Source organism: Carassius gibelio, chromosome B10 (genome assembly GCF_023724105.1).
Source record: "Carassius gibelio isolate Cgi1373 ecotype wild population from Czech Republic chromosome B10, carGib1.2-hapl.c, whole genome shotgun sequence".
Taxonomy (NCBI): domain Eukaryota; kingdom Metazoa; phylum Chordata; class Actinopteri; order Cypriniformes; family Cyprinidae; genus Carassius; species Carassius gibelio.
This window is the reverse complement of record NC_068405.1, coordinates 18,598,814-18,611,907: the sequence shown is the minus strand read 5'-3', so window position 1 is coordinate 18,611,907 and position 13,094 is coordinate 18,598,814. Positions and strand designations below refer to the sequence as shown.

The 13,094-nt window shown below is 34.3% G+C and overlaps 1 protein-coding gene across 2 annotated transcripts; it reads right to left on the bottom strand.

The window, feature by feature from the left end:
• Positions 1-95: 95 nt before the first annotated feature.
• LOC127966499 (palmitoyltransferase ZDHHC20-A) lies at positions 96-12,612 on the bottom strand. 2 transcript variants are annotated; one of them, XM_052567520.1, is made up of 14 exons: positions 12,445-12,612; positions 10,630-10,656; positions 10,305-10,399; positions 9,167-9,287; positions 8,216-8,285; positions 8,102-8,134; positions 7,881-8,001; positions 6,941-6,976; positions 6,150-6,282; positions 5,398-5,524; positions 4,272-4,355; positions 3,915-4,024; positions 3,637-3,684; positions 96-1,818 (listed from the first exon to the last, which is right to left on the bottom strand). In XM_052567520.1, the coding sequence occupies exons 1-13, from the start codon at positions 12,560-12,562 to the stop codon at positions 3,641-3,643; spliced, it is 1,119 nt and encodes a 372-aa protein (XP_052423480.1). In that variant the 5' UTR covers positions 12,563-12,612; the 3' UTR covers positions 96-1,818; positions 3,637-3,640. The 2 variants fall into 2 exon arrangements, with proteins under 2 accessions (XP_052423480.1, XP_052423481.1); XM_052567521.1 differs by lacking the exon at positions 6,941-6,976 and having other exon boundaries at positions 12,445-12,608.
• Positions 12,613-13,094: the final 482 nt, after the last annotated feature.

Here is a 13,094-nt window from a genome sequence, read left to right as displayed (position 1 = left end):
AATTAATTCAACCTAAAAATAAAATTCTGTTATTGTTTGTTACCCAAAACAATTTACGTTATTCCTTTCTTAGTGTCAAACTCAGTCACATGCTCTCAAAGTGCTGAATTGTTTTTATTATTAAGTCTTAATTCTATAATGCATACATTGAATACTTGTTAAATCTGCACAAAAGTACAAACATTAAATTGGATTAGAATGCATGGAAAATCTATGACTTCAGAAACCTCTTCAAATATAACATCATGAACTGGCCTGCAGGGTAAGTACAAAAAAAGAAAATTATCCTATATATATGTTTGGTATTCAAAGTAATTATTCCAGTAATATATTACATATGAGGGAGTAAGTGATTGTTAGTGAGTTCCTTGATATTAAAATGATTATATTTGGCATAATCACTGTCCTTGCTTGTAGAAATGTTCATAAAGACAATCATGACCACAGACAAATAGCATGTGACTTCCAGCAGATGCAGCAGCCTATCAGGAATTATTTTTACACACATGGTAGATTTCAGTATGATGGTGCTATAATTAGGTCAGCTCTATAGAGAGATCACGATTAAAGCAGGAAATCATCAGCCCTTCATTGCTTTTCAATACTTCTCACATTAACATGCAATAACAGAAATAGAAAATTCTATAAAACTCAAATAAAAACACAAAACATGATTCAGTGACTTCCATGAGCATCGACTCTGTAATGATGAGTCTTGAACATATTAACACTCATATCTTGTTCATGCAGAGAAATGCATGTATTTCAGTCACACACAAGAGCTTCCTTATGAGGTCAGAGTCCTCCGGTGCAGCTGTAAACAGACCTCACTGAACACCAGAAACAAAACTATACATCAACATGTGAAATAAAAACTTCAGCTGTCGTCAAACTTAAACTGAAGGTGGAAAAAGTAACATCTTGGCCTGAGTTCCTTCTGTAATAAACAACTGAGCTGCATGTGCTACACAACCTGGAAATCTTAAGTGTGCTTTACTGTCACCATTCACCATCTGCTGCTGCAAAATTTAACCCTCATTTGAAGGCACAAAGCTGATAGTATAATGCTAAGAGGGGCATGAGGTGTGGAAAAAGTGAAAACATTTAAATGCAGCGGGGGCAAAAATAGTGTTAATAAATGGGTAGAGGTTTCAAAATTGCTGGACATCACTTAATACTAAATAGAGTTTTCCACAAATAGAGTACATTAATGTAAAGATCTAGAGTGAAAGAATTAAATACCTCATTGCACTTTCTGTTGAACTAAATACTTGCTGAAGCTGCTGTGTAGTGAAATGTAGCTTAATTGAACATCACATTTTAATCAAATACTGCAATACACTTTTCATGTTCATTCATATCCGTAAACATCAGCATTCCACTCAAATCCTTGGTGACAAAAGTGCATCTTGGGTAGCAACACCTGCCTGACTTTTTTTAGTCTACAAAAATGAAGTCATCCCAGAGATAAACCAGTATAAATACATTACACATTAGACAGAGAGCAACCTGAAGGTCATTTTAGGGTATTTTGGTCAAATAAATGTGCAAGTTTGGAGAAAAGAAAGTGTTTTAGTCCCAACATCATAAAACCCAGTGAAAGAGCAGTCGAGTTGAGTGGATGTTTGGTGTGAAGAGCTTGGGAGTCTGTGGATATGAGTGCAGGGAGATACAGCGAGGCGCTGCAGGTCGTTTCCATACGAGAGAATGCTGCTAACCTTAAGGCATGATATCTGAGGACTGTGCGCTCTTTCACATGAGGTCTTATGACAACAGTACTGTTCAGAGAGGAAAATATCCTGGAGCCATTCCAAAGTCCTGGAAGCAAAGAGAAAACCTTTATGGAAACAACTTTTGTGCAAAGATAACTAGAACTTTTAATTGCTAAAATGACTAGTTGAACTAATCTTTCAGAAAAGAGAAGTACATCCAAAAAACAAAAACAAAGCTGAAAATCTTTAGTTGCATTACAAATTTGAATTTGATACCTTAAAATTTGAGCTTTTAAATAAGATTTTGTTTGGGTGCAGTACCAAACATTTCTACTGGATGAAATTTGCTTCCCACTCATTTCCAATGTGGTCATTTTCAACCGCGAATAATACAAGAGTGTTTTTTTTTCCACAACCATTTAACCTTTTTGAATCATGTCCATTATTTTTTTTCCCCAAAACCTTTAGCAAGTTTCAAACCATTCAGATGAAGAAATAAAATAATAATTTGCCACTCAAACATGAGCCTGAGCATTTAAAACAGTACGTGGAATAACTGCAGCTCATAAACAGAAAGTTCTTATCCACTGGTGTGGATGCTAATATATTTATAGTCATCATTCTTGGTGTGAACAGGACTTAAAGGGTTAGTTCGCCAAAAAATGAAAATTATGGTTTAACTCGCCCTCATGGCATCTTAGGTGTATGTGACTTTCTTCTTTTAGACAAATCCACTTTTACAGCAAATCTATGTATTTTTGTAAGAAAAATATCCACATTTGAAATATTATAAACACTTTTCTCTCACTTCCGCCGTCATAAGTGCATGCTGTTCTGGGAGGATGACGTAGAATGCAGGTGTAGCACAAGAAACGCAGAGGAAAGACAGCAAAACAAAACACCGGTCACAAATTACATGCAAAAACCGGGGATTTGTAAAGAAAAATGTTGGAGGATTTCGATATAAGCCAAGAGGAGACTGGTTTTCTTTTGCTTAAGTAAGGAAACTTTGCTTCCTTTGCTCCTGTAAACAAACTCATGAAACTAGCATAATCTCACCAGCGCGTGCACACGTGCTGCATCATCCATTAGCAGAAAGTAAGAGAAAAGTGTTGAAAAAAATACCCACCTATAACTCCGATTGGATTCATCTTAAAGAAGAAAGTCATAAACACCTAGGATACCATGAGGGTACATAAAACATGGGCTAATTTTCATTTTAAAGTGAACTAAGCCTTTAAACAACCTATTGCTATAAAGTTTAATAATTGTTCTAATACTTTCACATGTCCTCATCACAACTATACATAGGAATAATCACGTTCAGAATGAATGAACAATAAAACATTGACAACCAGACTCCACCAGACTTGAACAAGCAAGAGCATTTAATTGCACTCATGGTGTGGACGCTAAAATAGTTATTGTTATAACTAGCTTTATAGCTATCGTTCTTAGTGTGCACAGGCCTTTACTGCTCTTTACTGAATCAGTCTGATGAATCTTCTGAATGAAACCACTGTCACACCAGCCCAAACTAAATCCCTCAACCTCAGTGACAGTAAAGGCCGGTCCACTCCAAGAACGATGACTATACTAGCGTCCACATCAGTGGTCGATATTGTCTGTTAATTCTATGCGCATGCACGTCTGCTGCTTTAAAATCTAAAGATTGTTATGGCAGCATTGATTCTGATTGGGTCTCAATGTTTTTATCGTTAAGCAACTGGAAAACAATAGTTCTTAAAGTGATTCCGACCATATAGTTTCTCTGTGCTTTTATCGTTATAGCTGTGGTGTGAACGCTGCTATTCTTTACTATTAAAGATGATTTTTAGAACTATATATTTAAAATGATCTTTATAGTTACCGTCCTAGGTGTGAACGGACCTTAACTGGCTGGATGTTCAGACTGAAGACTCACCTGATTAGGACTCATTCTCCATGGTAATTGAAACAGGCTGACATACCTCTGCAAGAGAAACCAATACAGATCAATTTCAGAAATGCATGCATTTGCTCATATTACAGTGTAATCAGCCGACTACATTAGGAAGCAGGCGGGTGTATATTTAGGAACAGTAAACAAGCTCAGTAAAGTTTCAGGGAAATCACTGGATTTTTAATACTGTCTAGTGATGCCTCAAATTCCCAGTGTTCTCTGGCATATATGAGCGGTGTGAAAGCTGAGTGTTGATGTACCGATGTTCGCCGGGCTGCTGTCTTTCTGCTCCTCAGAGTGCATATTGTTGCCTAGGAGATGATTCTGTGACTCACTCAGAGGTCTGGGGTTTGTCTGTCCATCAGCAGTGCTGTTAACATAACCATTATGTGTCAGTCACAAACGCCTTACCTCACATCACACTCTACTATTAATGACTACGTTTCTGGGAAAACAGATCTGGGATTTTAAAAAAAAACAATCGAGATGATGAAATTATCTAAAACAGCTGAGGGGAAAAATAATCAGTTTAATTCGTCTTCATGACAAACTGCAGAATTATACTATCTGTCATTCAAGTGACTAGTGGTATTGTTAACAAATGAGATTGTAATTACCATTTAATGCCCTGGTGTTCAACATTGCCTTGCTCTGAGTCAGTGTTGACTAGGCGGATAGGGAATGTGTAGCCGTCACCCAAACTAGAGGAAAAAAAACACTTAACGGTTACCATAACCTGCCAAAAACAGCTCATGAGAATGCTTATAAATTTAATATTAACATGAATTTAAAATGTGTTATTCAATGTCGTAAAACACATTTCTGCATTGAACTGTGAATGATTAATCTGTGTACCATTATTCCAAAGAAAGAAAGTTTAAGTTTTGTAATCTTTGATTGAAATGTAGATAGAAAATCTCCCTCTTAAACACTGTAAAATCCCAAATGTAGTGCCCTATGAAATCAGTTTTATTTTTTACCCAAATTCCGTAAAACAATTTCCCAAATTCAATTTTTTTCACCTGTTTTAATTTCTCTGGGTTCTGTTTTTTCTGTTTTAATGTGTCACAATTTTACAGCAATGTATTAAAATTTTTATAAAAATAAAAAATTTATGGCCCTAAAAAATACATTTTCAAATTCAGGTATATTTTGTCCAAATTCTTTGTCTTCCATTAATTTTCTGGATACCAATTTAATGTATTTATAAAATTTTTATAATCAAAAGCATATTTAATTAATAGAATTCATAAAAATTATAAACTTTTTTTCTCTAAAAAATACAGTGTTAAATTCTGGCAAATAATTTTTCTTGCAAATATTCCTTGTAGAATAATGGTTTAATAATAATTGTATTAGCAGTACTAGAACCAACATTACATTAAGAAATATATTTCTGTGAAAGTCTCTTCAAGTTAAACCAAACTTTTATTTTGACGGGTTGCTGTGAAGACCTTTAGGTTTCTGTTTGTATATGATATGACAATAGTTTTTCTCAAAAGAGTCGGTAAAATGCAGTTCTAGAGATCATGTTCATGTGTTCATGTACTCATGTATTGAGGCGACAGAGGATGAAAACACTGTAAACATTACACACGCTTTATGATTTATTAAATTCTGTGACATTCTGCATTATACAGTAAACTCCATTTTTATGACTGGATTCTGCGTTTTCGCCCATGTTTTCCTCCTCGTAGAAATCATAGGGCCCTACAAATGATACTTGATGGATGTGTTTTGTACCTGCTGTAAAGGGGCAAGCACCAACACTTCTTCTGGTCTCCGAACACCTGGGTGACATTCTTGCGGAAGCCCAGAGTGAAGCCATTTTTATCTGGGCCATTTCTGAACACCGGTGCCCTGAATGCCTCTGAACAGACGGATGAGAGATTAGAATGCGGTCTGTTCCTGCTCTACATGACACAAATGACACCCTTAACTTTAGAACAAACTTTGGGAGGTGCATCCAAACTGCACTGTAGAGCACAGAATGTTAATAAGTTTTATTGGATGTCTGAACATGTGACTTGCCAGTAAGAAACGATGATGAAAAGTAGGTCAAAATATGGAACAAAGAGATAGGAGGACTAGAAGAACAAACTGGTCTGAAATTCTTTTAAGGAAGTAATTAGAATCTAAATAAGCAATAATTGTATTTACTAGACAGGCATTTCCTGAAAGTAACAGCAGTGTTCACAGTGTTGCAAAAGACAACCAACCACAATTTATTATTCCTAGAATTAAAGAACTAAGAAAAATATGATATGAATAAGGAGGAGCAAATATTGACATTTCAATAGTATAAGGAGAAAGAGGAGGAAAGGAAGGAAAAGAAAGAAGTAGAAGAATAAGAAATACATTTCTAAAAACATACTAGAATAAAAGCCTCCTTTTAATCCTCCATCACATTTCAACCAAAAAAAAGATGTTAAAAAGGAGAAGGAAACAAAGGAGAGGGAACAAAAAGCAAGCAACAACAACACTCGTACACTTACCTATAGTGGTTCTGTTTTTTCCCACGAGCCACAGGTGATAGCTGAAGAGTGACAGGATACTGATGAAGAACATGGCCGCCACAAAGAACAGGAACAACACGTGGAACTTTGCATGAGTGTCTGGCAGGTGATTCTGTTGAGCAAGAAAGCAAAGCATGAGAAATTGACCAAAAAAAAAAAGTGTTTTTTGGGATTGGTTCAGAAAATATTCCAGTGTAGCTTGCAACATTTCATTGAACTACAAAGGCATATTTTGACAAGATCCGCACTCACTGGACCATTTGTAAGACTGCTCTAATAAGCATTTTACAAATGACAGCTGATTTCTTTAAAAGGTGAACTGTGTAATTTCTGTACCACAAAGTGAAAAAATGTTTCCTAGACACTGTCCCCATTTGCAATGTTCCGGAAGCGTTGCGAAAAAAAATTCCCATCCCAAACACACCACTGGTTGCGCCAGTGCTGCTATCAAACTACAGGCCAAAAAATTACACACATTACCTTTAATATCATCAGATGTCCAAAACTGTTTACTGGCATCAGATGTAGTTGTAGAGCTCAATAAAACCTGTTGAACTAACAGCCTCAACACTAAAATCCATGTCTGGTAAGAACCGACTGCTGTACCACTAAAATGCATCTGTATATGTAATATGCTAAACCGCACTCTTTATTGCAACACTGCTGTTTATGTTAATCAGTAAGAGAATACAAAGCAAAATGAGTCAACAGTGCAACACAAAACCAGCGCCCATAGTCAGAACAGTGCAAAGCAAGCATGAGTGGTTTACCTCCGGACAATGCTCTATAGCCCTCCGTCTGCAAAGCTTCAGACAAAGTGTTAAAAACACAGACAGAATGTTAGAAGCAGACACATCCCTTTTTTCTTCCTTCTTTCTGTGTCTCAAGAACTGACACGCACACACAAAGATCATTGCATGGCATTTACAAATTTAAATGTTTTAGTAAAAATATATGGAGAAAAATATATAATGTTATATTAGTGCGTATACATGAAAAAAAAACAGCATCCACTACAATTCAAAAGGCTGATTTTGGTATGACTTTTAATGTTTTGAAAGAAGTCTCAAATCAAAACAAAGCAGCTTATTTTATTTAAAAAAATGTGAATCAAAATACTATAAAAATAACAACATTTTAAAAATATTATTACTTTTTAAAGAACCACTTTACATTTTGATATATTTGAAAATAGATTTTCAGCATCATTACTCCAGTCTTAAGTATCACATTATTCTTCAGAAATCATTCTAATATGCAAATTTGTAAACATTTATCATTATTATTGATGTTAAAACAGTTGTGCTGCTTAATTAAAAAAAATGTTTAGGATTCTTTGACAAATAGAACTCTTTATAGAAGTCTTTATATTTGCCCTTTAAAATAATTTAAACTCAAATCTAATATATATATATATATATATATATATATATTTTTTTTTTTTTTTTTTTTTTTTTTTTTAATTTAGGTGTAGCTGTGTAATAAGCAGGATATAGTGAGCTATATAAATCCAAATTTGTGATAATGACTACCTGACTGTACATTAGCCTTCACATAATTCTTTAGGCTAAGTTCATTTTCATGCAGACAGGAGAACAGATTAATGGAAAGACAAGCTGAAGTTGACTCTCTGAAATAGCAGAAGGTGCGAAGCGAGAAGTGTGATAAATGAAAGGAATCAGATGTCTTTGTGTAAATGTGTGGACTTACTGTCCAGAACTTGATAAAGTATTGCAAAACTGTGGCGGCGATGTAGACGCAGTACAGCATAGAGTACGCCAGGAACAGCACAAAGAACTTATAGTTGGAGAATCCAACACAGTTATTAACCCTGGAAGAACACAGAAAAACACAGAGTTACAAGCACCTACGACAAATTTTGTGGCAACCTAACTTCAGAGTACAGACTGAACGAATCCCCCAGTACGTACCATGGACAGTGGTGATCCATTTTCAGGACGCATCTGGGGGGAAAAAAAGGATCAAAATACATATTGTGCAAATCCAATACAAGCAAGGCAACTATGTTTTCTGAGTGGACTCACCTGTCGCAGGTGGAGCAGTGATGACATCTGTCCGGCTTGATCAGCTGACAGCGGTCACAGTACCGGATAGCTGAGGAGGACAGAGGACTCATTCAAAAAACTGAACATTGTGTCATTAGTATAGCCATGGATAGATACACAACTATTCAAATGTTTGAGCTCATTAATTATTTATTTATTTATTTTTACAGGAAATAATGAATTATTAATTTAATCAAGTCAAGTGACAGTATGTATGTGTATACACACACACACACACACACACACATATATATATATATATATATATATATATATATATTTTAAAGCTGTCCTTTAGAACTTTCTATTAATTAAAGAATCCTGATGATAATATCACAGCTGCAACATCACAACTATTAAAGAAAATAAAATTCTTTTAGAGCACCAAATCAGCTTATTAGAATGACTTCTGAAGGATCATGGGACACTGAAGACAGGCATAATGATGCTGAAAATTCGGCTTTGCATTACAGAAATAAATTCGATTTTAATGTATATTAAAATAGAATAACAATATACAATAATTATTATTATTTTCTTAAAACAGAAGACAGTTGTTTTAAATTGTAATATTTCACCATATTACAGTTTTTATTCCATTTTTGATTAAATAAATGCAGCAGTTGTGATGATAGCCTTTAAGAAACATTAACAAAATCTCACTGACCTCAAACTGTTGAATGGTAGTGTATAAGTCAAAGACAGCCAATCACAATAACAATATGCAAATAAAAAAATTAATTTGTATAATTTAATGCTTTTTAATTTTTATATTACATATGTTATCACCGTAACAGTTTGAGTAAAATAGTTGATGCACATTTTGTGTTATAAGTTTTAAATATACTTTTAAAAGGTACACAAGTGGTTGGCTGAATTAAAAAAAAAGAAATGGGGGATTTCAATGCCATTGTAAGTTCTTAAGCTTACCCCCAGATCCTGTGCGTGTATATATGGGCAGATTTCTGGCCACTTTCTTCAGGATTTCCTGCTGGGCCTCTGGAAACTCCTCTTTCTCGTATAGCTCTTTGTCTGCTTTAGGAAGACAGAACTAAGAGAGACAACAGGATTTTAGATGGAGATGTGTATGAGAATAGACCAATGTGAATCTGCAAAATGTAACTAAATTCAACCAGAAATTCTAATTTTTAACAAAGACAACTTTAGTATCATTTTCGCCATATACATTGACAAGATGGCAGAGACATGAAATTCTGTGAGCCGGACTTGTTTGAGCATGTGTGCTCACTTCCCATCTGTCTTCCTCTTCTCTCTCATTATATTCTGTGGTAATAAAACTACAGAGCAGCCAGAGTTGAAAGCCTCCTGCTGCTTCTGCTGCTCCTCCAGATGTGAGGAACATTACAGAGCCTGAAGCCAACCACATACACATTACAGAATGATAAATATTTTGCTCCCACACAGCCCAGGTGGAATGACAACCTGAGAGCCAAGCAATAAGAAACCATTAACAAGATCTAGACGAGTGCAGTGTTGTTTTAGTACAATTTAAATACCATTACATTTGTTTTATGCCTTTTAGTTTATAGTCTCAGTTTGTTTTAATAATTTTTTTTTCTGTTCAGCTTTAATTTGCTATTTAATTTTTAGTCATTTTAGTACTTTTGTATATCTGCTAGTTTCCAAAGCAAGGGTTCCTATTTTGTATGATTGATTTTACTATCATCCAATAGTTCTATTTTAGCTTTATTTAGATTTTAATAGTTTGAGTTTTATTTTTAAAGTTAACAAAAACAACACAGGACTACTGAATCTAAATATGTCTGTTCTGAAAAAAAAAACAATACTACATACTAATAATACAGTGCCTAATAATTAAAACACTATTTAAAAACTAAATGGTTATAACTATAACATTCGCTATTTAAGTTGGTGTATCTATTAATTAATCTGTTACTTGCTAGAGGTTAGACAGATGGCAACATGGATAAGTTGTACAACTTGCCCACATCCTCAGGAAAACAGCAACAGTGCTAGACTAAGTATATTAAACATTAAATATGTAAATAAAGAAACATGGACAGAGAGACGGAGAGAGGAAGAGTACCTCTTTTGAGGGGCTGGCAGGCTTGGAAATGATGGTCTTCCAGTAAGACCATATGAACATGAAGAAAAAGACGTGAAACACTATCAGATAAATAACTGCAAGAAAAACAACATGAGGGGAATTTTAGTAAAACAAATCAGAATTCATACTTACTTAATAACACAATAATAGCTGTTACTTCATAATCTAAATGGGATGTTTTGTTCATTCTGGTATGATAAAACATGTGATTAAGAGAACAGCAGCTGGTCAGATTAGCTAAAAGAAAGATTAGTTAACTGTTTTTGCAATATTGTGTGCTTGGTTACACTGGAGTTCCTCTTACCTTGCTCCTCTGTGTTGGCGATTGTGTCTGCAGAGAGAAAGAAGCAAAGATCAATCAGAAATCCCATCAAGAACAACTGGCCCAATTCACAAAGCCATCTGCTGAGTGCTGGGATACTAATTCTATCTCAGCACTCTTCCAGTTCCCACTAGATCAGCCCAGTAAGACCCGAGCGCTGGGTGACTGGTACTGCCATCTGGTCAGAAAGAGCCTTGTGTCCATCACGGATGGAATACCCTGGTTTTCATGACGACTCAACGAGTGACTGACACAGTCAGTGAAATCTCTGACAGTAGGAGTCGGTTTTTAAAAGAGATTTTTTTTTTTTTTTTTTTATAGTTAAATATTTGTTTTCATTATACTTTCATTTTTATTTTAGCAAACATTTTAATAAGCATGTAAATATTTATTAAAATTTTTTAACTATTTTATTAGATTGTGTCGTTGATGTTCCAACCCTTGCTTCATTTGTAAAAAAAAAAAAAAAAACATTTACTTGCTACTTTTATGTAAATTAACTAATATTTTAACTATTATTAACTATACTTTATTAAATATTTTAATAAATTACTAAATATTTAAAAGTACTTTTTAAGTCAAAATAATGTGATTAAATGAATGCATCCTATATAAAGTTTCTTTTTCCATTTTCCTTTATTTTTTCAACTTGGTACATTTATGTCTTATACTGGTGTATTTATTACTGCTTAAATTAATCTTTTATGAGAGTTTTCCACTCATGTCACTCACAATCGTTGTTTAATTTGTTAAAATTTTAACTTTTCCTTTCAACTCTCATAGGTCACCATGAGTTGTCAAAGATTAAAAAGAATCTACAAACCATCACAGAAAAAAAGAGGGGAAATCAATAAGGAAGGATTAATGATATATCACTGCACTTTACTAATAAATGTACCCAAACACACAATCAAATTAGTATTTTTAGACACAGATAAGGAAGTACTAACTGGGTGGAACTGCAGTGAGTATAGATCTCACTGTGAAGTGCTTAACAACAGCTCAAGTTATATACTTTGACATCACAGATGTTTACGGTCATTCACGTTTCACACTTTATTTCTAAAAAAAAAAAAAAAAAAAAAAACATAAATAAAAAGAATCACTTTTAGCTTTGTTGCAGTTCATTTAAACTGATAGTTCACCTATGAAATACAAGTGATACAAATTTCATTTTTGAGTTAATTATCAAAAGAAGAAAAACACTGCATTGTGACAATGGAATTTTAAAAATCATAAATATTCCATATAATAAACTTATTATAAAAATAAAGTAACGAGAAACTATACATTTCCAGTAAAGGCCAGCATAAAAGAATAGCATATCACACTAAATAACACTGCTACACATGAACAACTACTCCTCTGACTAATGAAAAACAAGTTTATTGGTCAGATTATATCTTCCTGACAGACATACTTTGCTGTATAGTCTGAAATGAGACTATTATTGAAAATAACTAATATTTTTACGGTATTTTCAGTGAGTGAGATCTCAAGCGCTTTAATTATCTGGCGTCTCAGTCAGTTTAACAGCTGGGCTTAGCTATCGCTCGAGCTTGAACCTGCACTGTATATAATAATTGATATCAAAACACAAGTTTATAAACAATTCATGACATTCGACATGAATTATGCACAAATATGAGTACTATACTGAGAAACTGAGCAGAATTTCGATAAGTATCCTGTACCAGTCAGTTACTGACACTTCCTGCCCAAACCACTGCAACAACTCACCAGGAACTTTTATCTCCTGTGCTGCATTAAGCCAAGACATCTTAGGTCGACACTTACATATACAGAGCTCCACCACGTAAGCGTAGTAGGACCAGCACACGACCAGGTTGATAAAAATCACAGGTATCCAGGATAAACCCCGTTGACAGCATCTTACTGCATGAGAGGGCGCCATCTTTAATCCGACCCTCGGAAAGGGTGTCAGTGACGTCACGGCACGAGTCTCGTCCGGTAGATGCGCGCGGACAAAAACAAAGAGCTACTTCACAGCAGGAACACATTAATTCCTCATTATCGGACGATTGCTCTTCAATGTACTCTTTTTTTAATTAATAATACAATAAATGCACAATTTGATTCGATGTAGTTCTGTGTGATAAATAAACCTTAAAGGAACAGTATAGGCAAAATTAAATCGCGTCACTGTCATTCTTTATCAGACTTAACTTAAATATAATTTTGTTGTTTCATCAGCGTGAGGGTTTCAAAGACTATTCACTACTTGTACGGCATTTTTTTTATCTGGTCAAAATCTTTTAATTGTATGCCAAATATATTTTGTACACTGCAAAGCTCAATGAAAGGTCAAGAAAATACATATACAGTAATCATATAATGAATTAAAAACTTTTATTTGGTTTATATATATATATATATATATATATATCTGTCCCTGGCTCAAGTATATTTAATTTAATTTTGTAATT